The sequence below is a fragment of the Mustela erminea genome, chromosome 1, assembly GCF_009829155.1.
Source record: "Mustela erminea isolate mMusErm1 chromosome 1, mMusErm1.Pri, whole genome shotgun sequence".
NCBI lineage: Eukaryota > Metazoa > Chordata > Mammalia > Carnivora > Mustelidae > Mustela > Mustela erminea.
Genome location: NC_045614.1, coordinates 137,257,825 through 137,282,385, shown reverse-complemented (window position 1 = coordinate 137,282,385; position 24,561 = coordinate 137,257,825). Strand labels below are relative to the sequence as shown.

General features: G+C 33.0%; 1 protein-coding gene across 1 annotated transcript in view; it reads left to right on the top strand.

The window, feature by feature from the left end:
- The window catches only part of RSRC1 (arginine and serine rich coiled-coil 1), a 414,049-nt gene that overhangs the window by 98,615 nt on the left and 290,873 nt on the right, over nucleotides 1-24,561 (top strand). The window contains exon 4 of the mRNA XM_032343364.1: nucleotides 19,578-19,751. Within this exon, the coding sequence (XP_032199255.1) occupies nucleotides 19,578-19,751 (174 nt within the window). The remainder of the gene's footprint in view (nucleotides 1-19,577; nucleotides 19,752-24,561) is intronic.

The following is a 24,561-nucleotide window of genomic DNA, read 5'->3' as shown; positions in this document are numbered from 1 at the left end:
AACCCCAAATCCATATGATTCTAATCTTTGTCTTTTCATCTGATTATTTGTTATCTGTATGTAGACTTTGGTGAAATTTCTGTTAATGTGTTTTCATTTTCCCAGGGAATTGTCCTTTTTTTTAACTGATGAGTTTTAAGGGTTTTGTTTATTTTTAGCTTTTGTGTTCTAAGAGTTCATGATATATTCAAGATGTTAGTTTTTGTCAGACATGTGGTGCAAATATTTTCTACTGATCTATAGCTTCTGTCTTCATTCTCTTGATGGGGTCCTTTACAGAGCAGAGCAAAAGTTTACATTTTTATGAAATCTAATTTTTCAGTTTTTCCCTTAATGGATTGTGTTTTTGTTGTCAAATCTGATAATTTTTTGCCAAGTACTAGATTCCAAAACTTTCCCCTCAATTTTCTTCTAGAAATTTTATAATTTCATATTTTACTTTTAAGTCTGTGATCTACTTTGAGTTAATTTTTGTATAAGATATGAGGTGTGGGTTATGGTTTATTTATTTATTTTTATTTTTGGCCATAAGTCTATTTTTAAAAGCTCAGGTGACTGAGGATGGGCCCAGGTTGACAGTCCTTGAACTAAATGAGTAAACTCGTTTGATTCCTGAAAGTTTATGAAATGCTTTTCATAAACTGTATTGAGGAGCATTTAGGATAAGGGAGCAAAAAGAATTTGATAAATGTGGCATAGAAGGGTCCTTCCTGGAACTTCATAACATATATTGGCTTAGAGTAAGAATTCTGGGTACATGAGAGAAATTTCTATCATCAGGGGTAAGTGAGTTTGGGAGTGTGTGATGTCAGATTGATCCCAGAGTTGAGAAAATGCTGCAAGTTTTGGCTTTTTATAGACTGGGTTACTTTCTCAGTTTCTTACATAAATTAGGAATATAAGCATTTGTTTTGTTGAAAACTAATGATAAAAAGAGTTTGCTCTATTGCAGTTTTCTTAATGTGTTTTCTTAGATGTTATTGCTATAGTGCGAAAGACACAAAGCAATGAAAATTTGAACAAAAATAATTAACAGTGTTATTACAATTTATCTTGTAGTTGTACATATGCCATTTTATTAGGAAGACGAGATGTCATTACTTCGTAATAGTAAGGTAATTTGGATACATGGAAATGACAGATTAGCTAATAATATTTAAATGACTTTATTAAAAAATATTAAATAATCATGCAAGATTAAATTAGAAAATGGGAAAAATCAGGAAAGTTGTAGATGAATTTATTTTTAACAAATATTTTAGTCTCTTCTTTGTGGCTAGGTACTTGGGATATGTCAGTTAATAAAAGAGATTGTCTTTTTAGAGTTTATATTCTAGCAAGGAGATTAGTTAATAGACAATAAATATATGTAAATGACATAAATATTAAGCTTAATGTAATGAAAAAAAAAAGAAAAATAAAGCAAGGTGTGGGGAATTGAGGGCTGTGGATGTCAGGGGAGAGGTCAGGTTCAGTATTCAGTGGAGTCACCATTATAGGGTTTAATGAAAAGATGACATTTGTAGAGATTTGAGGGGTAAAGGAGTCTGATATGCTTGGGAAATAGTGCTGAGACAGTGGGAAGAGCCAATGCAAATGGCGTAGGGCAGGAAGGTGTTTGGTGTGTTTTTGTCTTCTCAATTTACTTTTTAATTTTTTTTTTCTTTTCAGTTTTATACATTAGTCACAAATCGTTGTAAAGTTCATAATGTCAAATATGTAACTGACGTGTACTGAATATGAACTAATTTTATAAATATCTTTTTTAGCGTGTTAGGGAAACCCCAACTGGGATTCATACTGGCTTGTCAGTATGCATGAGATTATAAACTTTGTTTTAAATCCCTTCATAAGATACCTTTCTTGGTATTCTGGAGTCTGGATTACTCAGGTCCAAACATGAGTATGCAAGGCAGTCTTAGGTTTCTTCAGACTTTAAGAGTTAGGACTGTAGGCTAAGTGTTAATGGAAAATACTTTGAGAGTTTGTGTGGAAACTGTTTTTTTATTTTAAGCTTTTTTGTTTTCTCTCCAGGTTCAGTACTTTGCATTCAAAGGAAAGAAAGTTTCAAATAATAATTAGAATTATTTTTCTGATTTAATGTTTTGGGTAATATTCCTGCCTAAGGATAGGTATTTCAGATTTTAGTTTTTATGAATTGCAGTTTTTTGTTTTTTGAAAAGGAAGTTCAAGTGCAGTTGTATTCTGTTTTTGCTAATGACTTGGGCCCTTTCAGTTATGGCGTGGTATATTGAGCTGTATGATAATGCTATAAACTGCATTTTTGACTAGTGCACTAGATACTCCCATAGTAATCTGATTGGGTAGTTCCAGTGTCTAAATTTTAAGTATATTCTGGTTATCTCCTTTTTATTATTTATTTTATTTTAATTCCAATATAGTTAACATACAGAGTTATATTACTTTCAGGTGTATAGTATAGTGATTCAACACTTCTATACAACATCTGGTGCTCATCACGACAAGTGCACTTTCTTAATCCCCATCACCTATTTCATCCATCTCCCTATCCTCCTCCCTCTGGTAGCCAGCAGTTCTCAGTAGTTAAGAGAGTCTATTTCTTGCCCCCCACCAACACTTTTTTCCTTTGCTTGTTTGTCTTGTTTCTTAAATTCCACATATGACTGAAATTAAGATGTTTATCTTTCTCTGACTTATTTCACTTAGATTATATCCTCTAGCTCCATCGATGTTGCATATGCCAAGATTTCATTCTTTTTTATGGCTGAATAATATTTCGTTGTACACCCCCTCCCACCATCTTATTTATCCATTTATTTATTGATGTACACTTGGGCTGCATTTGTAATGTGGCTATTGAGAATATTCTGTTATAAACGTAGGGGTACATCTATTTCTTTGAATTAGTGTTTTTGTGTTTTTTTGGGCTAAGTACCCACTAGCACAATTACTAGATTGTAAGGTAGTTCTATTTTTATCCATTCTCCTTTTATAAATAGGTTGTGAGTTGTCACTGCTTCTAACTCTAACACTTCCTCCACATTAATCTTTATTAATGCAAATAAATATAAGTAATTTAATTGAAAAGTAGCTTACTTTTTGTTTATAAAGAAAGCTCTGGGTGCTAATTTGAGTATTTAAAAAATAATTTTTAAGAGAATAAACTGGTTTTTACTAATCTTATTTTCAAGAGAATAAAGTGGGTTTTAATATTCTTTTTTTTTTTTTTCGGGGCGCCTGGGTGGCTCAGTGGGTTAAAGCCTCTGCCTTCAGCTCAGGTCAGGATCCCAGGGGCCTGGGATCGAGCCCCACATCTGCTCTCTGCTCAGCGGGGAGCCTGCTTCCTCCTCTCTCTCTCTGCCTGCCTCTCTGCCTACTTGTAATCTCTGTCTGTCAAATAAATAAAATCTTAAAAAAAGTTTTTTTTTAAATTCTTTTTTTTTAGTACCAAATAAAGGGATAGTTACAAAATTTCCCTTTTTTCAAAATTACTGTTTAAAATATGTAGCCTCCTCTTCCCTTCATCAGTAGTGAAAGGGAAATGAATGATTAAAAAAAAGAAGTGCTTTTGTATTATCTGTTTAATTTGTTCTTCTAGTGAACGTATGGGCTATCCATTTTAATACTGATTTAATTAGGAAATTGTGTTTTTGCTTGTCTTGTTTAAAAAGGAAAATGTCAGCTTAAAATAGAAATAATTATGTATTGAAACCATTTCTTTTTACCAAGAACCTTTGAAGAGAAAAGAAATTATATAATCGTAAACAGTAAAATGATAATTTTAAGTTTGAATATGAGCCTAAAGATTTTGTTTTTAGTTTTATTGTTGATAAAATTCCACACCTTCTCAGTTCTATTAAGATGGGCTCCCATCTTTCTTTACTTGTTGATGCTGTTTCCAGTAGTATATAATCAATTATTTATACTGCATTTTGAACTTGAATTTGTAAATACCTTTATCACATCACTCTGGAAACATGCAGGGTAAAGATCTAGGGGGAAACCAGGAAAAAGTATGACTTTTGAATTTTGATAAAACTATTTAAAACATTCTTACACATTTATTATCTTGCTTTTGTTTCTTCTTATATATTGGAATAAGACTTTAAAACATAGTTTCTTTAAAAAAATCTCCCCTGCTTCCTATTTGTATTTATAGGGGAAGAAACCACACTAGGATTTGTTTAAATTATGTTATGTTATTTACCATACAGTACATTAGGATTATTTTTAGAGTACTCATTCATAATCAGGAATAAACTAATATGTACATACCTCAGTTTCAAGGATTCATCTTGTACCTGAGCATACAATTCAGTACAATACAGTACACATTAATGCTGGATGTAGCCATGCTGGTTTTCACTTATATGTTGGTATTGAGGAAAGTTTCATGTTGTAGGTGTCTTGTTTTCTCTGATTATTAATGTTAATTGCCTTTGTTGCACAACTTGTTCACAGTTTGGAAGAGCAGCAAAAAACAAAGAATTGGAAATCCTAATGGAAGGCTGCAGAATACAGTCTGATTATAAACCCATCAGTCTGTCCATTTAAGTTTTATGTTTTATGTATTTGCATTGAATGAAATCTGGTAGCAAGTCACTTGAGGCTTTTAAAAAAATAATTAAAAAAAATTTTTTTGTAAATAACTTTAAACTGCTCAGTGTCTTTAGATTTTCCTCCAGCTTTAAAAATCATAAAATTTGCTATATAATTGAAGTACTTTTAAGATTTTGTTCTTTATTTTTTATCTATTAGGAATAAGGAAGTAATCCTTTAACAGAAAATTTTAATTGAAAAAAACTTAATTATTTTGGGGCAAAGTGATCTATATTTTTCTGTTTTATTTTTGAATATGAATTAATTATTAATGTTAATTATAGAACACATGAAGTTATGAGAGTTTGATTTTATAATCATATTTGTAATTAAAAAGATTGTTTGGGTTGTAAGGATTCCATGACACTTAAACATTTTCATGTAGTATTGCAAATTAGGAAGTGTGCCAAATTCATATTTATTTCCAAAAATAGGATGCTAAAATAAAAATTCATGTTTACTAATTTAATTTTTTTCATTTTTCTTTTTAAAGAAAAAATTTGAGATATAGTATCTTTGATACCTAAGTGGGTTGATACATTGTTTAGCTAGGTGAAGAAACATTAAGATTTTTACATTCACTTAGTTGATAAGGAGGCACTCTCCTCTTCTCTAATTCTTCCCCACACATACAGACAGTGCAGGAATTTGCTTCAATTTTCTGTTTTATTTTGGGAAATTACCATTTTCTTTTACAAATATTACTCTGTTAATTAAGGACTTCTTAAAACATTTGCCTTCAAATAAATAACATTTTTATAATATTTAAATATAATGATGGATATAGCCTACTAATGAAATTATTAGCTGGGTAAACATTTTAATTTTTATAAGTATGTAGTCTACTTATATACTTAACGTGATGATTTTAGTTCTAGTAAGAACTAACAAGTGTAATCTCATACTTATTATGGGCATCCATGAAAAACTTTATGCAAAAGTCATAGAGTTTAAAATATAATGCTGGTAGCTACCAGCTGCCAAAGAATTTCATTTACTGATTTTATTCTTTTACTCCTTTAATTTAAATGCCTTTATTTAAAAAATTTAACTTAAGGATATTATAAAGTATATAGTATTTTAAGATTAGATGGTATCCAGAACATACAGTCCAATGAGTTAGTCCAGTGTAATTGGAGGAATTATTAAATGACACTGACCTCATTTCCTTTAGAACAATGAAAATTAATAGTTTCACGTTTTATTAGGCTGATATTCCAGATGTAGTGTACATTTAATTAAGTGTAGTTTCCTTTTAGTTATGGTATGTGTATCTGTTTTTTGTCGCAAATTCTTTCTAGTTTTACAGTTTTCCACATGTTTTCTTTCACCATTTATGATTTTTTTCAAAGCAGAGCTATAAGGACTTAAATCACTTTAGCATGCAGCAAAACAGTTCCCATTCAAACAATAAACGCCATTTTAAAAAGCCTTTAGATCTTCTGTCACTTCATAAATATAAATGTATAAAAACGTTATGCAGTTGTAGTGCCCACCTGCTAATTAAATGCAGATTTTCTCAAACTTGCTTAAAATCTGTCTGTTTGTTTCAACTCTGTCTCTGTTCAGAATACATATGGCCCTTGTGAAACTAATTATGCTTATGGAACAGCTGTTAAATTTAGTGCAACTAATTTTATCCAATATTTTACATTTTAATTGATTACCTGTGAAGAAATTAGCAAATTAACACTTATTGTACAGTAACTGAATGGTCTTTTATAGTTACTTTCAGATTTAACAAGTGAACTAGGCAGTGATGGAATAAAGACATTTCTGAGATTTTTAGATAGGAAAGTTATTGGTGGACCTTGATTATCTGGTGTGAAAATTTAGGAAGACTGATGAGTGATGCCAAGCATCTGTGTGTTCTGTGTCTTAAACATGAGAAGCAGATTGGAAAGTAATAGCTTTTTCTGAGAATTTTGGTAACATATGGGCTTATCTGGATCTAAGAAGTCTTTGAAGATCTTTGAACTTGACTAAATGACTTAACCTTTGGCATAGTGGGTGGGTTATATGCTTTTTTAGGGGGGAGGCATTGGCATTCTGCATTTCTCTTTTGCTTTTTTTTTCCCCCTCCTCCCCATTGTATCTTTTAATATGTTCCTTTAAAAATTGGGGGACTAGAGATGATGATTAGGAATTTTTGAAGATTGACATGATGAGAATTCTAAGACACTTAGTTGAATGGATCTACCTGTAATAAGGTGGACTTAAATCTTTTGGTAATATTTTGGAAATGAGTTTGTATAGATATTTATTTTCTTATGGAATTTATTTGAAAATGATACTGCAATCAGATCTCACTGGTTATGTGTGGTAGTTGACAGGATGTGGAGAAACCTGGGTTCAAATTTCAGCTCCGTCACATATTTAGCCCTGTAAACTCTGAAAAGTTGAGAGTTCAGTTTTCTCAGAGCAAAAGCCAAACCAAACCAACTAACCAACCAAAAAAAAAAAAAAAAAACCAAAAACTCCAAAACAAAAAAACCCATGCACCTCCACCCAAAACAAGAGAAAATCCCCCAAATACCTGAAGAGCAAGTATATGTTTAAATACTGTGGAAAATTAAAAGATAAGACAGATGAATACAGCCATCATGCTTCTTAGCATGTAGAAGATACTTAGTCATAATAGGGAACAATGTTATACCCTATAACATTGTTAAATAAGAGATATAATAAGCAAGCATATTATTACCCATATTTTAGAGCATAAGCTGTCATAGTAAATGAGGAATTGGTTTTGATTTTTATTTACCAGCTTTGAATTCTGTTAAGTCTGTTGTAAAACTTGATGTCAGTTATAGGTCCAGATAAATGTATCAGGAATTTTGATAAGAAACATTTCAGCTGGGGCCTTATAGATAGGGAATTACTGTGTCAGGAATATACAAGCAACCCCTATTCACAATCACTTGATCTACTACAACTAGAGGCTTGATCCTCTACCCCTGGTGAGGACAGTTGATCTTGGTTCTCCAGTTTAGAATAGTTGGCAACTTGACTGATCTAGTTAGATTGCTCTGAGGCAAATGTAGGGCCCATTACTGACCAAAGCTGAGGAATATTCACCCACTGAATTCATCTTACTTAAAATTCAGAATGTGTATGTTTTCTCCAAAGAAATAGCATTATCGTTGGTGGTTGTATTTGAGATAGTCTTTTGGCATAAGGTTTCAGGTACTTTCTGACAGTAGGCTTAGTGAATTGCGTTGAAAAACCATTGTGATTTGTATGGTGAATTTTAAATAACAAACTTATAAATGAAGTTTCAAATAATTTTTTTTAACCATTGATTGGAAAATTTTAAGCATCCACTAAAACAGAAGACTATAATATACCCTCATGTGGCCATGGTCTCACTTCTTCAGATGGTGTTTTGCCAATATCAAGGCTTGCTTTTAAGCTTCATTAACTGAATGCCTCTTTACTCTGTGGCTTATTTTGCTCAAGTATCAATACTTGACTCTGTACAGGGTCTCATGTACAGTGTGTCCCCACTCTGGCTGGTGGAACACTATTTCTTCCCCTCATGCTACTCAGGATTTCTGTTACTTTCCACTGTATTTTTCCCTTGTCCCATGGAACTTCACCTCATGTATCTACAGATTGGATCCCTCTTTCTCTGTCCAACTTCCTTCTAAGGCCTTAAAAATTTTACCTTGGCCTCCTTGAAGGCCTCCTGTATCTCTTTAAGTCAGCAAATCTTCAAAGCTCTGTTTGGGTTCCCTCTCCTTGCTTTGTGGCTTGGAAATTTCCTCAAGGCAGTAAGCTGGGGCAATCCTAGGGTTCCCTTATTTGTTTCCTTTTCTTGGGGAATCAGTTTTGTGCTACCTTATTATTCAGTGTCTGAAATAGTTGTTTCCTACATTTTGCCTGCTTTTCTAATTGTGTGTGGTGAGATGGCTGTTCCCATAGTTTTTAATCTCCTTGTGTGAGAAAGATCACTTAACTATAATATCATTTTATTTGTGATTTCTCTCTCTCTTTTTTTTTTTGTCATTTCCATGGAGAGTTTATCAACTTTATCAGCCTTTTAAAAAAATCAACTGTCCTTCTAGTTCATTAACTTTTGCTTTTATTTTTATTTATTTTGAGTATAATTGTCTGGTTTTTTCCTAACTCTTTGAAATAGTTGCTTATATTATTTACTTTAGCTTTATTATTTTCTGATGTGTTTTTAATGCTATGAATTTTTATCTTTACTGTGCTTTAGTTAGCCTACTTATTTTTGATATGCTATATTTTAGTTTTTATTCAGTTCAAATATTTTAAAAATACCCATTGTAATTTCATCTTTCCCATGGTTTATATTGAAAAAAATATTTACATTTGTATGTGCATCTGAATGTTTATAGCAGCAATGTCTACAATAGCCAAACTATGGAAAGAACCTAGAAAGAACCTAATCTGTCCATCAACAGATGAATGGATAAAGAAGATGTAGTATATATACACAATGGAATACTATGCAGCCATCAAAAGAAATGAAATCTTGCCATTTGCGATGACATGTATGGAACTAGAGGGTATCATGCTTAGCAAAATAAGTCAATCGGAGAAAGACAACTATCATATATCTCCCTGATATGAGGAAGTGGAGATGCAGCATGGGGGGGTTAAGGGGTTAGGAGAAGAATAAATGAAACAAGATGGGATTGGGAGGGACACAAACCATAAGTGACTCTTAATCTCACAAAACAAACTGAGGGTTGCTGGGGGGGGGGTTGGGAGAGGAGGGTGGGGTTATGGACATTGGGGGAGGGTATGCGCTATGGTGAGTGCTGTGAAGTGTGTAAACCTGGCGATTCACAGACCTGTACCCCTGGGGATAAAAATACATTATATGTTTATAAAAAATAAAAAAAATAAAAAATATATTTACAAACACTTAGAGATTTTTCTAGTTGTCTTGTTTTTTCTTGCTTAATTTCACTGTAATCAGAGAACATAATCTGAACTTCTTTCTTTCTTTTTTTTTTAACGGTTTTATTTTTAGGGGTTCCTGGGTGGCTCAGTTGTTAAGCGTCTGCCTTCGCTCAGGTCATGATCCCTGGGTCCTGGGATCGAGCCCCACAGCCAGCTCCCTGCTCAGTAGGAAACCTGCTTCTCCTTTTTCCACGTCCCCTGTTTGTGTTCCCTCTCTCGTTGTGTCTCTGTCAAATAAATAAATAAAATCTTTTAACGAAGAAAATATTTTATTTTTAAGTAATGTCTATATTCATATAGTCAAACTCAGAGCCCTGAGATCAAGAGTCACATGCTGTATGGATGAGCCACCAGGCGCACCTGAACACCATTCAGTTTTTGAAATGTATTGAGATTAGCTTTATGGTACATCATAGATTTATTTTAGGAAATATAGCAGACATACCTGTTTAGAATGAATATTTCACAGTCTTGGGATGCAGTTAAATAAGTGAATTTAGCTATCATTTGTTAAAATCTTCTATATCTTAACCTTTTTCCTCCCTTTTAACACTTGATTATTAGTACTGAGAACTCACAGACAAATCCTGATTGTAGATTTGCAAGTTCAGAATTGTTTTGTATTCTTTTTGGAGTGAACTTGTCATCGTGAAATGTCTCTATTTCTACAAATATTTCTTATGTTGAAATCTGTTGATATTGATGTAATCTCATTGCTTTTCTTTTTTTAGTGCTGCAGTATATTTGTTCTCATACTTTTACTTTCATGCTTTGTTTTATATTTAATATGTTCATTTTGAAAGCTGTCTGTAATTTGCTTTTTTCAGTCTGACAGCCTTTTTCTTTCAGTTGAGCTATTTAGTCTGTTTATTGGTTACTGTCATATTTGGATTTAAATCTCTCTTCTTTGTTTTCTGTTTGTTCCAATCCATTTACTTTTCCCCCCTTCTTTCTCACCTTCTTTGGTTTAATGTTATTGCATTTTCTTACTAGCTTTTAGCTTACATTCTTTTAATTTACTTTGAGTGCTTAACCTGAAAATTGTAGCATGTTCTTGACTTAGCAGAGTCTAACATAAATCAGTAATTTCATCACTTTTTTTCTATAGCTTTGATACTTGAAGGATAACTTGACTAGATATAACATTTTGAACACACTTTTTTCCCCTTGAGCTCCTCAAGGAAAATTAAAGCCATTGTTTTCCTATTTATCTTGCATTTGAGAAGATTGTTGCCAGTGTGACTTCCTTTCATTGTTAGTGACTTAATCAGAGTATTCTTTTCTCTTTATTGTAAATATGCAGTAACTTCATCAGGGTATAACTCAAGAGTTGACTATGGTTAGTCCATTTCCCCAGATACACAGTGGACCCTCTTTTAGTTCCAAAAGTGTTCTTGGAACTGAAAGTGAATGTTAATTCTGTTATCTATTTTTTTTTCCTATTTCTGTAGCCTCAGTTAAGTTGGATGTTCATTGTCTACCTCTTCTTTCTAGTACTTTTTTCTGATTGTTTTTGCTACTTTTATTTTTTGGAAGTTTTCTTTTCCTTGAATCTTTTTTTTTTTTTTTTAAAGATTTTATTTATTCATTTGACACAGAGAGATCACAAGTAGGCAGAGAGGCAGGCAGAGGGAGAGAGAGTAGGAAGCAGGCTCCCCGCGGAGCAGAGAACCCGATGCGGGACTCGATCCCAGGACCCTGAGTTCATGACCTGAGCCGAAGGCAGCGGCTTAACCCACTGAGCCACCCAGGCGCCCTTTTCCTTGAATCTTTATCACTAACACTGTGTCTCTTATTCTATGCTATATTTATTTATTTTTTAAAAGATTTTTATTTATTTATTTGACAGAGAGAGATCACAAGTAGGCAGAAAGTAGGTGGGGGGGGGCAGGCTCCCCGCTGAGCAGAGAGCCCGATGTGGGGCTTGATCCCAGGACCCTGGGATCATGACCTGAGCCGAAGGCAGACGCTTAACCCACTGAGCCACCCAGGCACCCCTATTCTATGCTATATTTAATGTTGGAATATTATAGTCTCCTCTACTTCATGGGTATTTATGTGGGACATATTTTAATCTAACTTTTTTTTTTTTTTTTTAGTATTGTTGACTCTTGGAGTGGCAATCCACCATGGAGTCAAAAATCCACATATAATTTTTGACTCCCTAACTCCCTAGTAATTTTAACTACTAATATCCTACTGTTGATCAGAAGCCTTACTGTAACATAAACAATTGGTTAGTGTGTGTTTTGTATATACTGTATTCATATAATAAAGTAAGCTAGAGAAAAGAAAATATTAAGAAAATCATAAGGAAAATACATTTACAGTACTGTCCTGCATCTATTGTAAACAATTTGCATATAAGTAGTCTGCACAGTTCAGACTTGTGTTCAAGACTCAACTGTAGTTGCTTTGTATGGATGTTGATTCCTTTTGTTGTTTTTTTTCATGATAATGTGCAGAATTTTCCTGGATCAGTAGTAATAGGCAATTCTGTGAATGGACTAAAGGTTTTAGGTGACTTACAAGGTTTCCTGAGTGGCACTGTACATTATTAATACAATGAAATGGAATTTATCTAATAAATAGGGAACTTTATGGGAAAAATTAAGTTTGTTTTCAGATCCTTCCATGACATCTTATTTTACGGAGCCCTGAGCCACCAGTGGACATTTCCCTTTTCATAGTATATTTCTTTCTTGGAGTGTACATCCTTTAAAAAAAATTCCCCTTGTGGTTATGGTTTTAGTTAGATTTCAGTTGGGTGTGAAAGTAGATGTCCATGCTCAAAATGTCATCCTGACATGGAATTCATGTTAATTTATTCAATGTATAATTTTAAAATTTAATTTAAGGATAGTTTTACTTTATGGTAAATATAGTCTTTATTTACAGAACTCTACTTAAGAGACTACTTGAAGTATTGTAGGTATTTTTTTTGAAAGATAAAATATTAGGATATTTGTTTTGATTACATGTGTTTAGAACTTATTAGCCAATTAAGAAACTTGACATATTGGTTTTTGAGGGCAGTAATTCATTTTATGTAGGTATGTTATGGTGATTGTTCTATTCTGTAGATATTGAAAGCATTTATCTGGTATAATAGGACATCTTGCTGTCCATTTATTGCTTATATATTGTGTGTTCTAGAGTGCCACATTTTTTATCAAATGTTTCTTTGCTTTATAATATATCTCTATTTTGGTTATGGTACTCTAGAGACTTCTAGAGTGATTTATCAGAAGCGCATTTATTTAAGGAATAAGGGACAAATAACATCTTAAATTTTAGTGTAGTTTCTTTAACTTTTTTGTTTGGTCAGGGCAGGAAATCTCTTTACTGTGTTCTGTTACTTTCTTCTTGATGGGCAATCTTTAATATACACAGTTTAAGTTACTTAATAAAGTAAATGGAATTGTTCATATGTCTAAGATATGCATTTTACTCAAAATTACATAAAGTAATTCTCATAACAACTAAAAAGTTAGCAGCTTAATTTACTTTAAATCTTTGATTTTGTGTTTTTTTTAAACAGCCTTTAATAATATTATTTTGCCTGTGTTTTGGACTTATCTTTTCCCCATGTATTCTCTCTGGATTCATTTTTTGCTTGTAGCCTATAAGCAAAATTAAGAGGTCTTATTTTCACATATGGTGAATAATGAGCAAGGTGTTTTGGAGAATGGCAGTCATAGGTTTTCTACAATGGAATCTTTGTGCTAGGGATAACCATGAGATGAATTGGGAGATAATTGTGTGTTTTTTATGAATTGGGGATTTTGGGAGGACTAGAGATTTGGAAAGTAAGTGCTATGGGAGAGTGGGCAGATAGTAGTTGGTAGAAGGCCTCCAATTGTAATATCTCGCTTTGCTGTGATGGTGATGGAATAATCCTACTTTCTGGTTTTTCTGGGACAGTGCCAATTTAGGCCTGTTGTCTTTATGTTACTCTGCCCGTCTTAACTCTCAAAAACATCCCCTTTTATTCTTCAGAGACACGTATGATAGGTGAAGTGATTTTCTTGTTAATAGAAAATCTAGGAAGATCATGTATTTGGCTGCTGTGGGTTTCCTGTGGAGAAAACATGGATTGTTGGCCAAGGTTATTGTTACTTACCTTCCTTTAGTATCTTGAGACTTGAGTAATCCTTATACCAGCTTTAGGATTTTAAAGGTCTATCAAAATCAAAATGCTGCTCTTTACTGGATTAGCTATAGCATGAGGGAAACATACTTAGTATGCTCCCAATTCAGATTTTACTCATTCTTTCATATTAGCACATCCCTCAGTTATGTCTTCGTTGGTGCCTGCCTGCTCCTAAATCACTTGTCTGCTATCTCACAATTCAGTTAGGTAACCCTGAAAGGTAGTTATTATTCCCCTTTTCTGGATAAGGAAACAGATGCCCAGAGAGGAAATAATTTGTTTGAGGACACCACTATATAAGAAATCCTTTATTTTTTTTAAATTAATACTTGTATAACTTTGGGTGTATTAATAACAGATCCATCTGTTTTTTAAGATACAGTAAAAAATAAAACATGATTTTTACCCAAATCCACCACATTTGTAATCCACAAATGGTTGCACATTTTTGTCAAACTGCATTTTTTGGCAAAAAGGCAAACCACCAAGAAATGAGCTTACATTAAAGATTCATTAAAAAAGAGAAACTTAGTTTTGTTGTTAGAGTTTAAACTTAAGTTAACTCATCTTTTGTACTCTGCATTTTCACTAGTTAAATGAAAACTAATTACAAGAATCATATTTTGGTCCTGAACAATGTAGAACCAAGTTAAAATAATATACTCTATGTATATGTATAAAATATATATGTATAGTGGCTGAGGCAATGACAAAAAGGGCCCTCTCCATTTTTAATATTATTACTTTCTTCTACTAGAAAACTTTAAATTGTATATGATTATTGTTCAAAGATTTTAGAATAATCTGCTAAAATTCCTGTATATTAACATATAATAAAAAATTAATTAGAAATGAATTAACTAACATTTGTGGGGAAAATAAATTGTCAGGATAAATTAAAACTTTATGTGCAAAGATGTCCTGTGTCAAAATTAAGAGAGGGAGCAATCAAACTTAAAGAGAAAATGATAGAAATTTAATTTTTATAAATTAGGATATTAAACCCATGTTTTTATCATAGTAAGAAATATTGTAATTTCTCAAAATCATATATTAAAAACTGTGTGTCCTTACTGGATAATACTGCTCTTCATTCACTGAATAAACTTGTTAGGGATAAAACGAGATAGGCATTACTATCATTGCAACCCATGTAATTCTTTTCAAGACCTACATATGTCCTAAATACCCAGGTCTTATTTATGCAATCTCTTTATCATCTTTTGGGAGAGTAATTTGTGTTTGCTCTTTCTTTTTTGCTTGTTTAGTCATATTTATCAAATATGTTGGTAATCTCAGAGAACCAGATTTAGGCTTTTTTTCATTATTGCTTTCTAGTCTTTTGATTTTTATTCTTTAATATTTCCTTCCTTCTACCTACTTTGGGTTTACTTTTTGCTCTTCTTTTTCTAGCATCGTAAGATGAAAAGTTATTTGATTTTAGACCTTTCTTTTTTAATATAAATATTTACAGCTGTAAGATTAACTCTAAACATTGCTTTTAGCTCATCTTACAAATTTTCCTATGTTGTATTTTCACTGTCATTCAGTTCAAAATATTTTCTAATTTTTCTTGTGATTTCTAATGAATTATTTAGAAGAATATTTAATTTCTCTGTATTTTTCTAGATATTTTATTGTTATTAAGCTCTAATTCTCTTCTGGTCAGATAAATATTTCGTATGATTTCTACTTATAAATTGATCCTTGAATCATGATGAAGTATCCTTTTTTTTTTTGGTGATACTTTTAGTTTCTTAAGTCTAATTTATCTGATACCAGTATATTCATTTACCCTTCCTGTGCTTACTATTTGCATGATATATTTATTTTTAACCTGTGTCTGTATATTTACTTTCAACCTGTGTCTGTATATTTAAAGTAAATATCTTGTAGATAGCATGTAGTTGTGTGTTGGCTTTTGATTCATTTGGACAAGCATTTTTTTTTTTTTTTAAAGAGAGAAAGTAAAAGGATGGCAGGGCAGAGGGAGAGGGAGAGAGAATCTTAAGCAGGCTGCACTCCCAGCACAGAGTCCAACTCGGAGCTCATCTCATGAACCTGAGATCATGACCTGAGCAGAAATCAAGAGACAGATACCTAACCAACTAAGCCACCCAGGCACCCCAGGACAAGCTCTTTTTTTTTTTTTTCTTTTTTAAAAAAGATTATTTATTTATTTATTTGACAGACAGAGATCACAAGTAGGCAGAGAGGCAGGCAGAGAGAGAGGAGGAAACAGGCTCCCTGCTGAGCAGAGAGCCGGATGTGGGCCTCTATCTCAGGACCCTGGTATCAGGACCTGAGCCGAAGGCAGAGGCTTTAACCCACTGAGCCACCCAGGTGCCCGGACAAGCTCTTTTTAATTGAAGTATTAATTCTGTTAATATAGAAGATATTTATTGATATATTTGGATTTAAGTCTACCATCTGATATATATCTATTTTATGTATTTTATATGTATACTTCAATGTATTTTGTTTTATGTATTTTATATACACATAATATTTTCTATAATACTTATTTTATTTTAAATTTTTATGTTTATCCCTCTGATTTTTTTTTTATACTTCTTTTCCAGCCTCCTTTCAGATTAATGAATATTTTTAAGAATTCTTATTTAACTTACCATGCTTTGGCTTTTTGGCTATACATATTTGCATTTCTTCTCTTCTGTTTTTTTCTCTGAGTGGCTGCTCTAAGGATTACATATACCTCCTTAACATTTCAGTGTACTTAGAGTTACTATTTCACCATTCATGTGAAGTGTGGAAACCTTACAACTGTACAGGTGTCCATTTATATGCCATGTAGTTCATTTTATAGAGAGTATATCTATTATATCTATCTTCATTATAAACTCTGCAGTGAAACATTTTTTCCTTTAAGCCTGCATACACACACACATACACACACATATTTTTTAAGTAGGCTCCATGCCTGATGTGGAGCCCAATGCAGGGCTTGAATTCAGGACCCTGAGATCAAGACCTGAAGTGAGATTGAGAGTCACACACGTAATGACTGAGCCACCCAGGCACCCAAGCACATACATGTATTTTAAATAAACTAAGGGAAGTAGTTTTTTTTTTAATGTTTTCCCCATAGATTTACCATTTCTAGTGGTCTTCATTGTTTCCTAAAGATCCCAAGTTTTCATCTGTCATCATTTTCTTCAGTCTGAAGTACTTAGTTTAGAACTTAATGTAATACAGATTTACTATTGAGGATTATGGGTTATTCTTCCCTTTATCTTAAAAATGTCTTTATTTTACTTTCATTTTTTGAGAAAGATTTTTGCTAAATATTAAGTTCTGGGGTAATTGTTTTTTTCTTTCACAATCTTAAGAACTACTGTCTTCTGATCTCCACTCTATCTGCGGAGAAGCCAGCAGTAATGGATATCATTGCTCTCCTTTCTGATTGTAATGTGTCAGATTTTTTCTGAATATTTTCATGATTTCTCTTTACTTTTAGTTTTTATCAATTTCATCAATAGTCCTGGTTCTCCTTATTTATCTTGGCATTCACTAAACTTCCAGGATCTGAAAATCTGTCTGTCACTAAATTGGGGGAAATTTTGGCCCCCACAAAAAAAATTGTTTTCTGTCTTACTGTTGTTTTCTGCTTCTGGGTTTAAATAAACACGTTAGACATTTGGATATTGTCACAGAGATCCTGGGGGATCTGTTTTTATTATTGACAGTCTTTTTTCCTCTTAGTTCTTTGGATTGGGTAATCTTGATTGATTTATATTCAAGTATACAAATTCCTCTGTTGTCACTAATCTCATTAGTGATTAATAGACTTTAATCTCATTCAGGATAATTTAAATTTCAGTTATTGTATTTTTTAGTTATAGAATTTCTGTTCTTTTCATTTTCTAGTTTTTCTACTGAGATTAATTTGTATTTGTTGCAAGCATAGTTATACTTTTTAAAAATCCTTATGCTAACTCTAAGATTTGGCTTATCTCAAGGTTAATCTCCATTGACTGTCTTTTCTCTTGAGTTAGATCACATTTTTCATGCTTTGTTGTATTACCTAGTAATTTTGGATTTTATCCTGGACATGATGAATGTCACATTTTTTAATATGCTGCATTCTGTTATATTCCTCTGAAGAATATTGATATTGTTTATTTACTTATTTGTTTTAGCAGAATATTAAGTTAGTTGATTAAAATTATAAAAATCCTGTCTATTCAGGAACATTGGGTGTTTTCAGTTCTTTTACCCTTAGCTGTCTGTGGAGTTTTCCCCTCCTATGCGTGATACAGAGTTCAGCCCCGGATTTCAGTAGTGTTTACATCTAGAATTTTTGGCTTCCTCTTCTCACTCTTTTTTTGGATTCCCCTTTCATTTTCCATTTGCAGTGGTTGTTCTGAGTCTTTCTTCTGGTTTTGTTGTTGTTGTTTTTTTGTTTCGATGTGGTTTGGTTGTTTTTTGTTTTGTTTTGTTTTGTTTTGTTTTTAAGGACAGAAATCCTGAAGTTTTCTGTTGGGAGCTTTAGCTGCCCTGCATGGCCCAGACTTAGTCTCACCTTCAGAAAAGAGGCTGACATAAAATGGGAAACTTTCTTATTGCTCTGTTCTTTTCCCAAGTGTTGGCCCCCTATAGGAATCTTCCTTCCTTTGGTCAAGTTTCCAGTAGTGCCTTTAGATAGTTGCTTTCTTTTTTTTTTTTTTTTTAATTTTTTATTTTTTATACACATATATTTTTATCTCCAAGGGTACAGGTCTGTGAATCGCCAGGTTTACACACTTCACAGCACTCACCAAAGCACATACCCTCCCCAATGTCCATAACCCTACCCCCCTTCTCCCATCCCCCCTCCCCCCAGCAACCCTCAGTTTGTTTTGTGAGATTAACAGTCACTTATGGTTTGTCTCCCTCCCAATCCCATCTTGTTTCATTGATTCTTCTCCTACCCACTTAAGCCCCCATGTTGCATCACCACTTCCTCATATCAGGGAGATCATATGATAGTTGTCTTTCTCTGCTTGACTTATTTCGCTAAGCATGATACGCTCTAGTTCTATCCATGTTGTCGCAAATGGCAAGATTTCATTTCTTTTGATGGCTGCATAGTATTCCATTGTGTATATATACCACATCTTCTTGATCCATTCATCTGTTGATGGACATCTAGGTTCTTTCCATAGTTTGGCTATTGTGGACATTGCTGCTATAACATTCGGGTGCACGTGCCTCTTTGGATCACTACGTTAGTATCTTTAGGGTAAATACCCAGTAGTGCAATTGCTGGGTCATAGGGCAGTTCTATTTTCAACATTTTGAGGAACCCCCATGCTGTTTTCCAGAGTGGTTGCACCAGCTTGCATTCCCACCAACAGTGTAGGAGGGTTGCTTTCTTATAGTTATCTATAAGATAACCAATCTGGTAGAGGCTTCCTTCTAGTACTGTAAGCAGGACTTGAAATATTTACTTTTTAAAAAACCGTAGTATATCCTACCTCATACTGTCATTTAATACAAAGACTAGCTGGATAAGGGTAGAGGAGAGGAATAATTTTATTGTAGCAGATATAAGAAAAGAAGTTGAATAGATATGGAAGCTGAGAGTATAGAGATAGGGAAGATACTATTTTTGGAAATTAACTTAGGTACATTTAGATTTGTTATTTGAGGAGACTTGAATAATCAAGACTTGATTTGAACCTTTAAGACTTATACTTGCAGACATTTTTTGACTAAACCTTAATTTCCTCTAAAGTTGACAACATATTTATTCATAAAAAGCCCTATACAGATGTATTTCACACAATTATTAAGTTACCAAATCTATAATTAAAAACTAAATCCTTTTACATTGTTTCTAAGAATATTTGCATTTCATAATACAAAATATACACTAAATCAATGTAATAAAATCTGCTTAATATAGATCCAGATCAAGACCTCGTCCACGGTCCCACAGTCGAAGCAGTGAAAGGTCCAGTCACCGAAGAACCCGTAGTCGATCTCGGGATAGAGAACGACGTAAAGGCAGAGAAAAGGAGAAAAGAGAAAAGGAGAAGGATAAATGCAAGGATAAGGAATTACACAACATCAAACGGGGGTGAGTTGAAACAAATCTTAAGTAGCAATGACTCAGTGATTCCATGGCAATATTCAAACTGAATTTTCATTCTCTGAGATTTTTGTTAGATTGGCAAAAGAGGAAAATACAGTAGATAAATAAGAAAGGATAAATCAAAATGGTTATCTCAGATTTTTACTGTGCTTCCTTGATTCCTGTTTTCATTTAAGACATTTAACAAACTTTAGAAACACAAAATAAATGGCACTAATGTGATTTTAAAATTTAAAGACTAGTTCATGATTAAAAATGTCTATTAATTTATTGTAAAACTGTTAGGGGAAAAGGGTAAAGGTGAAAGGTAAGGAACCATGTGATTTACTACTGGTTAGGCCTCTTTCTATATAGAATGAGACTTGACCAGTGTTAAGGGTGTGTTTGTGTGTCTGTTAGAGTTAACATATATGTGTGTGAGACCCAGAATTTATTTTTTCTGAAATCGATATTATTGAAACAGTCCAACTTTGTCCAGTGGGAGATTGAAATCCATTTATAACTATTTCTTATATTAGAAAATGTTAAAATGAAACAAAATCTTGGTTTGTAGTTTGAATTATGGCTTCTTGTTTGTTTTATCTAAAACTGACATTGGGCCCTTTTATTATATGAAGTAGAACATCTTAGAATTTATCCCCCTTTGTGAGTCTTTTGAACACTCCTTATATACTCACTTTAATACTTCAGTACAAAAGTGTTTCTCTGTAATGTATCAGTTTTCAGTGTTAAATCAAAGAGCTTGTCAGGATCTTAAATGTAGTTCCTTGAGATCTTGATTCTCTGAAGAATTAAATTTATTAAAGGATATGGAACTCATCTCTCATTCTTTTCTTTTTCACAGTTGTCTGTCTGTTTATTTTTTATTTACAGGTTTCAGTGATATTATATCAATCTTACAGATTCTTTGAAATGATAAATTTGTGGTAGATTTTGGAAGAGAATAGTATTATTATAGGACTTTCTTTTTCCTAATCACCTCACAACTTTTAACGCACACAGAGCAATTGTGGTCCTGCAAAATTCTGAGTTCTGTCTTTTTCTAGTTTTAAGGATTGTTGAATGTTAGAGGAGAGGAAATGGGGTCAGATATCTGACCATAATGATAGGGAGGCTGAGTTAGCTACAGTGGCAGAGTGGAATTAAGATCAGAGAAGACATATGAGAGAAATCTGTTGAGAAAGGGAGAAAGTCAGGAGGATGAGAGATGTGAACAGAGGTTAGAGAGTAGTTTTTTGAGACTGGAAAATATGAACCAAGAGGATGAATAAATTATGTCAGTCAAGGAAGTACCTTACTCCTTGTTCCTTTTTTCTTTTTCTTTTGGTTTGCACTTCAGATGTTACTTGGCTATGAGAAGAGTGACTGTGCTTTCTGGTAGCCATTAAATTTTTGCTTTCCACCTCAGCAGAATAATTACACAGTTGTATAAAATTGATACTACATAAAGCATTATTTTGGAGATTTTGAAGGTAAGAAAAATCAGTCCATGGATAAAAAAGGGAGGATGGAAAGATTCAGGAAAGAGTCTCAAGAAAGATTCTCATATGGTGACATCAATCTTGAAAGTTTGGGCCAGCTTTACAGGTTAAACTCAGTGGTGATTATGTTTGACGTACTAAATCCTGGATGACAGATTTACAAGGTAATAATGTTGTATTCATCATTATTTTTAAAATCTCAACAAAGGAGATGAACAAGGTCAAAACAAGAGGTGTCAGTTGAAGGGCTCTGGGTACCACTGTCAAAAAGCTGTTGAGTAACTTGATTAGGTAATATCCATGGGTTTATACTATACCATAGTATAGAATGGTGTTATTTCAGAATATTCTCCCTTCTGGTTAGTGCCAAGGACATCCAGGTTCTTACCTTTGGTACGATCTAAAATCAAGAGATTTCTCTGGGTCAGCATAGATTTAATGATAGTATTTATATATGTACAGATGTACCCTGTTTTGCTTCAGAAATAACTGATCTTTTTTTTTTTTTTTTAAGCTATGTGTTTATTTCGTAGACCTGATTTCTTAAGCCATTGGGCAGAGAATATATCTTATACTCTCTTGTATCATATAGAGTAACTAATGTACATGTTAGTTGTTAATGAATATCAGTTGTTATTGATCAGATACACTCATTCATTCATTCGTTCAGTTGTTCAGTCAACAATATTTAAATGCCTTCTATTTGTGAAGTACTGTGTTGGTAATAGGGTCATAATAGTGGGCCAGTTCTACTTGGAGAGTTCATGCAAATAGCAAAATAAGCATAGATAGAAGGGAAAATGTGTAAGTAATTACAGGGAAATCAGATGAATGTTTCACTAAGAAGCTGTGGAAACAAGTGTATGAGTTAGAATGCTTTTGGACCTAAATAACAAAACCTAAGCAATAGTAGCTTAAACCAGAGATAGCAGACTTCTTTGTAAAGGGCTAGATAGCAAATAATTTAGGCTTGCTAGGCCATATGTCTCTGTTGCAACTATTGAACACCAAGGCAGCCATAGATAATGTTAAAGGAGTGATATGGCTGTATCACAATAAAACTTTATTTACAAAATGAGCAAGTGGCAGATTTGGCCCACAGGTTGTAGTTTGGCAGCTTCTGGCTTAAATCTTGAGCATATTTGTTTTGGTGTGGGGTGGGGATTTATTTATTTATTTTATATATGGAGAGAGAGCAGGGAGGAAGGCACAAGGGAGAGAGAAACTCCACTCGGCATGGAGCCCAATGCAGGGCTTGATCTCATGACCCTACAATCATAGCTTGGGCCAAAACCAGGAGTTGGAGGCTTAACTGAATGTACCGCCCAGGTGCCCCCTTGAACACGTTTATTGCTAATAGAACAAAGAATTCAGAGTTAAGCAGATCTGAGTGCTTTTTACCCTTCCAGCAGGCCGGTCCTAGCATCTTGGCTTTCATCCTCAGTCTTGACATTGTGGTTGCAAGATATCTCCATGAACATTAAGCTGTTTGGTCCAGACTAGTCAACATGTCAGGGAGGGTCTCCCAGAAGTGGTCTTTATACATTGAAGGAAGAGATGAGAAAGAATGTTATATGCAAAATAAACTTCATGTGGAAAGACTTAGAGGCAAGCAGGGGGTTATGGCATATTTGAGGAACTAAAGTCTAATGAGGCTTGGTTTAGAGTTGAAGAAGAATAATGGTGAGAAATGTGTATTGAAGTACCTTTGAGTTAAGTTTGGAGTTAATTCTAAAATTAGTGAGAAGCAGATGAACTTGCAAGTAGGATAATGATAATGAGGTGTGAGCAAAATGCTTTATTCACCATGGACATAATAATAGTAAATGTTCAGTGTTTTAAATCTCTTTTCTAAGTATCAGGAATTTTGCTAAGCAGTTGACATGCATTATCTTATTTAGTTATCATAATGGTCTCATGAAATAGGAACTTTTATTATCCTTCATATAGATGAAAACTTGTAAACCATAGAGCTAGTAAATGGTAATGTTAGGTTTCTAATTCATGTTTCCTGACAATAGCATCTTGACTCTTAACAGTATGTTATCCTCATTCCTATAGTAATCCATAATCATTGATGATGAGATATAATGTTTGAGATCAAGTGATATGCCGTTGCTTAAACTTCCTTAGAAAATACCTAAAGAGAACTGAATTTCTGTGTCTTTTCTTCCTCCGATCAGGCCAGAAATCTGTCATTAGTAGAAGATTGGTTCTTTCTTTTCTCCCTCTTTCTCACATATTTTCCTACAACAGCATTCCATATGTTTATTTAGAATTAAGTTTGATAAAAGCCACAAAATTTCTAGCCCTTACTTAAGTTTATCTCATGGTCATTTTCTTAGCTGTCTCTTGCCCAATGATTTCATTCCCTCGCCGGAGAAAAGTGGGTGGAGAAAAAGGGAAAAAAATCGCAAACTATGTAATTAGGACTTATATATTAGTTAGTGATGGTTGAGCAACCCAAGAACAAATATTTTAGCTTATGTTATGCTAAATAACCTACCTGCTTCCCCGCATAGAAGAAGATAACAACTCATGTACACCTGCTTCTTTATGTATAACAATGTTTTTTTAATCTAGTTTGAAAATATCAATATTATATGAAAATTGATAGATATAAAGCATACTTTATAAAGTGCAAAGTAAGAATAGTAAGAACATTAATGGTAAAGGACTATTTTACTAATTGGGAAAAATGAAAGTGGGAGAGAAAGGAATGTGTAAGAATTTAATGAGCCTAATAAAGAGTAAGAGTTTTTTTTATTAAACTTTTGAGGGAAAAAGATACCAAATTAGATAATTCTGAAAAATATTATAAATACATCAGCTAATTAAATATAGTTCTTGGAATTCCTGGAACACTTGAATGATTATGTCTTATAGTGTTATAAATCGATCTTTTCATTTTATTAAACTGCTGAATAAGGAAGGCCTAATAAAAGCTGGGAGGGTATCAGGAGTTTGTAGGGACTAAAAGGTATCTCCTTGTAACACTATATGAAGTATTAATTTAAGAAAGACACCAACTGAGCCTTGTCTTAGATTTTTTTGAAGATGGTTTAATGATGTTAATTTTTAATGTCTTATATTTATAAAATTTGGTTTTTCAGAACTATTTTACTTTTAAACATTGATACAGATTTTTCTTATTTTTATTAGCTTCGTCCCCCCCCAAAAAAAATTTTTTTTTCCCCCCAAAAAATTTTTAAAATTTAAAACATTTATCGTATCATTAGATATTTGTATTTATTTTATGGAAATATATTTTAAAATATGACAACAGATTTTACTAATAGCAGTTATTATGTTGA